This window comes from Lactuca saligna, chromosome 8 (genome assembly GCF_052625555.1).
Source record: "Lactuca saligna cultivar CGN05327 chromosome 8, ASM5262555v1, whole genome shotgun sequence".
Taxonomy (NCBI): Eukaryota; Viridiplantae; Streptophyta; class Magnoliopsida; order Asterales; family Asteraceae; genus Lactuca; species Lactuca saligna.
The window spans coordinates 79,998,704-80,000,497 of record NC_136424.1 but is presented as its reverse complement, the minus strand read 5'-3'; the positions used below and the strand labels follow the sequence as shown (position 1 = coordinate 80,000,497).

The 1,794-nt window shown below is 40.2% G+C and overlaps 1 protein-coding gene across 1 annotated transcript; it reads left to right on the top strand.

The window, feature by feature from the left end:
- The first annotated feature begins 573 nt into the window (after positions 1-573).
- On the top strand, positions 574-1,386 carry LOC145009799 (uncharacterized). Its single transcript, XM_078968430.1, has one exon. It carries the CDS (start codon positions 574-576, stop codon positions 1,384-1,386), a length of 813 nt encoding a protein of 270 aa, XP_078824556.1.
- The last annotated feature ends 408 nt before the right edge of the window (positions 1,387-1,794 follow it).

The window sequence follows — 1,794 nt, the reverse complement described above, 5'->3', positions numbered from 1 at the left end:
AGGGGCTATAGGGGCTGCTCCAACATTTGGTATCAGAGCCCTAGGCTCAACATGTGGGATCTTTGAAGAGGTTCTATGTGGACCTGAGGTTCTATGTGAACCTGTTGCTGTTGCAGTTCTGTGTGAGCCAAAAGCTCTGTATGAGCCGAGTTCCAAAGCAAAAAATCTGTGTGATTGGTTTTTTCTTTTTGATCTGTGTGAAGAGAAAGCTGTGTGCTGAATTCAAGGTTTGGGTGAAGAAGACAGGAACCTGTGTGGTGAAGCTTTCTGTGTGAAGAAGCTAGTCAAAGTGAGGAAGAAGATGAAAAAACAAAGTTTTGGTGCACCTGAAAGTGTGTATTGGTTGTTTGCAAAAAAAAATATATCAGAAATAACTCAAGTGTTGGTTGGTTCTGTGCAAAAAGAAAGAGAGCGATCTGTGTGGTTGGTACTTTACAAGAAGAAAGGATCGAGTTAGGGATGATGCTAGCAACAAATCCCGGTGGTGCAAGTCAGGTTGTATCCAAGAGCAGTTAAAGTATCCCATTGCAATGCCCCAAGTTAACAGCTACAAACTATACAAGTTGGTCGATTATGGTGGAGTCGATCCTACAAGCATATGGTTTATGGGAAGCGGTTGTTCCGGAAACGGGAAGGGCGGTGGAAGCAAAGAAAAATCTAATGGCAAGAGCATTTGTGTTTCAAACTCTACCTGAAGATATATTGCTTCAAGTGGCTAAGTATAAGGATGCAAAAGATGTGTGGGAAGCGCTTCGTGTGCGGTATTTGGGAGCCGAAAGAGTTCAAAAGGCGAGACTGCAAACACTTAGAACCGAGCTAGAGATGTTGAAGATGAAAGAGGGTGACACGATTGATGAGTTTTCGGGGAAACTTAGTGAAATTGCATCCAAATTCAAGAGTCTTGGGTCTATCTTGGAGGATGAGATAGTGGTAAGAAAGCTACTAAATTCAGTTCCTAAGAAGTTTTTGCAGATTGTTGCATCGATTGAGCAATACTCCGAGATAGAGGACATGTCACTTGAGGAAGCTGTGGGAAGGTTGAAGGCATATGAAGAGAGAATCAAGGTTCTTGATGAAGATGATCATGATCAAAATCAAAACAAACTTTTATTGTCAAAAGAAGAATGGGAAGAGAGAACCAAGCGTGGTAACTTCAATCAAGATCAATCTGGACAAGGAAGAGGTCGGGGTCAAGGAAGAGGTCGAGATGGTCGGTTCCAAAGCTATGAAGATCGAAGGGAGCAAGGTATGTATCGAGACAAGAGACATATTAAATGCTATAATTGTCAAGAATATGGACATTATGCAGCTGAGTGTCCTAAGAAAGAAATAAAAGAAGAAGAAGCTAATATGATTCAAGATGATGATGAGCCAGCACTGCTTTGAGGAATCAGATTACTGTCAAGATTAAGGGGGTGAGTGTTGGATAATCTTGAAATGGATGGGCTGATTTTAATAATGGGTTTGGGTAAAAAAAGATTAATCTTTTATTTGTTTTATTTAGTATTTGAATAAAGGAATTTTGACCAGGTTCAAGGCACGAAAACGTGGTATACTTGGTCTTATAGTGTCCTATTCTAGTGGCTAGGTTTTAGTTTGGTTTTCTATGTTTCCGTTGTGTATTTGTAGGCTATTTATAGCCCCTTTTTACTTTTGTATTGGTGTGTGCAACCTTTTTGAATAGAAAACAATTTTCTGTTTCCTCTTCTTCTTATTTTCGTGTGTAGCAACAACAAAGAATACTTCCTTGTTTTCCTTTTATTTGTTCAGGGGCTGTAGGGGCTGCTCCAACAT

Coding starts and splice junctions, on each gene's coding strand:
- LOC145009799 (XM_078968430.1), top strand. CDS start 574: ATGGTGGAGTCGATCCTACAAGCATATGGTTTATGGGAAGCGGTTGTT.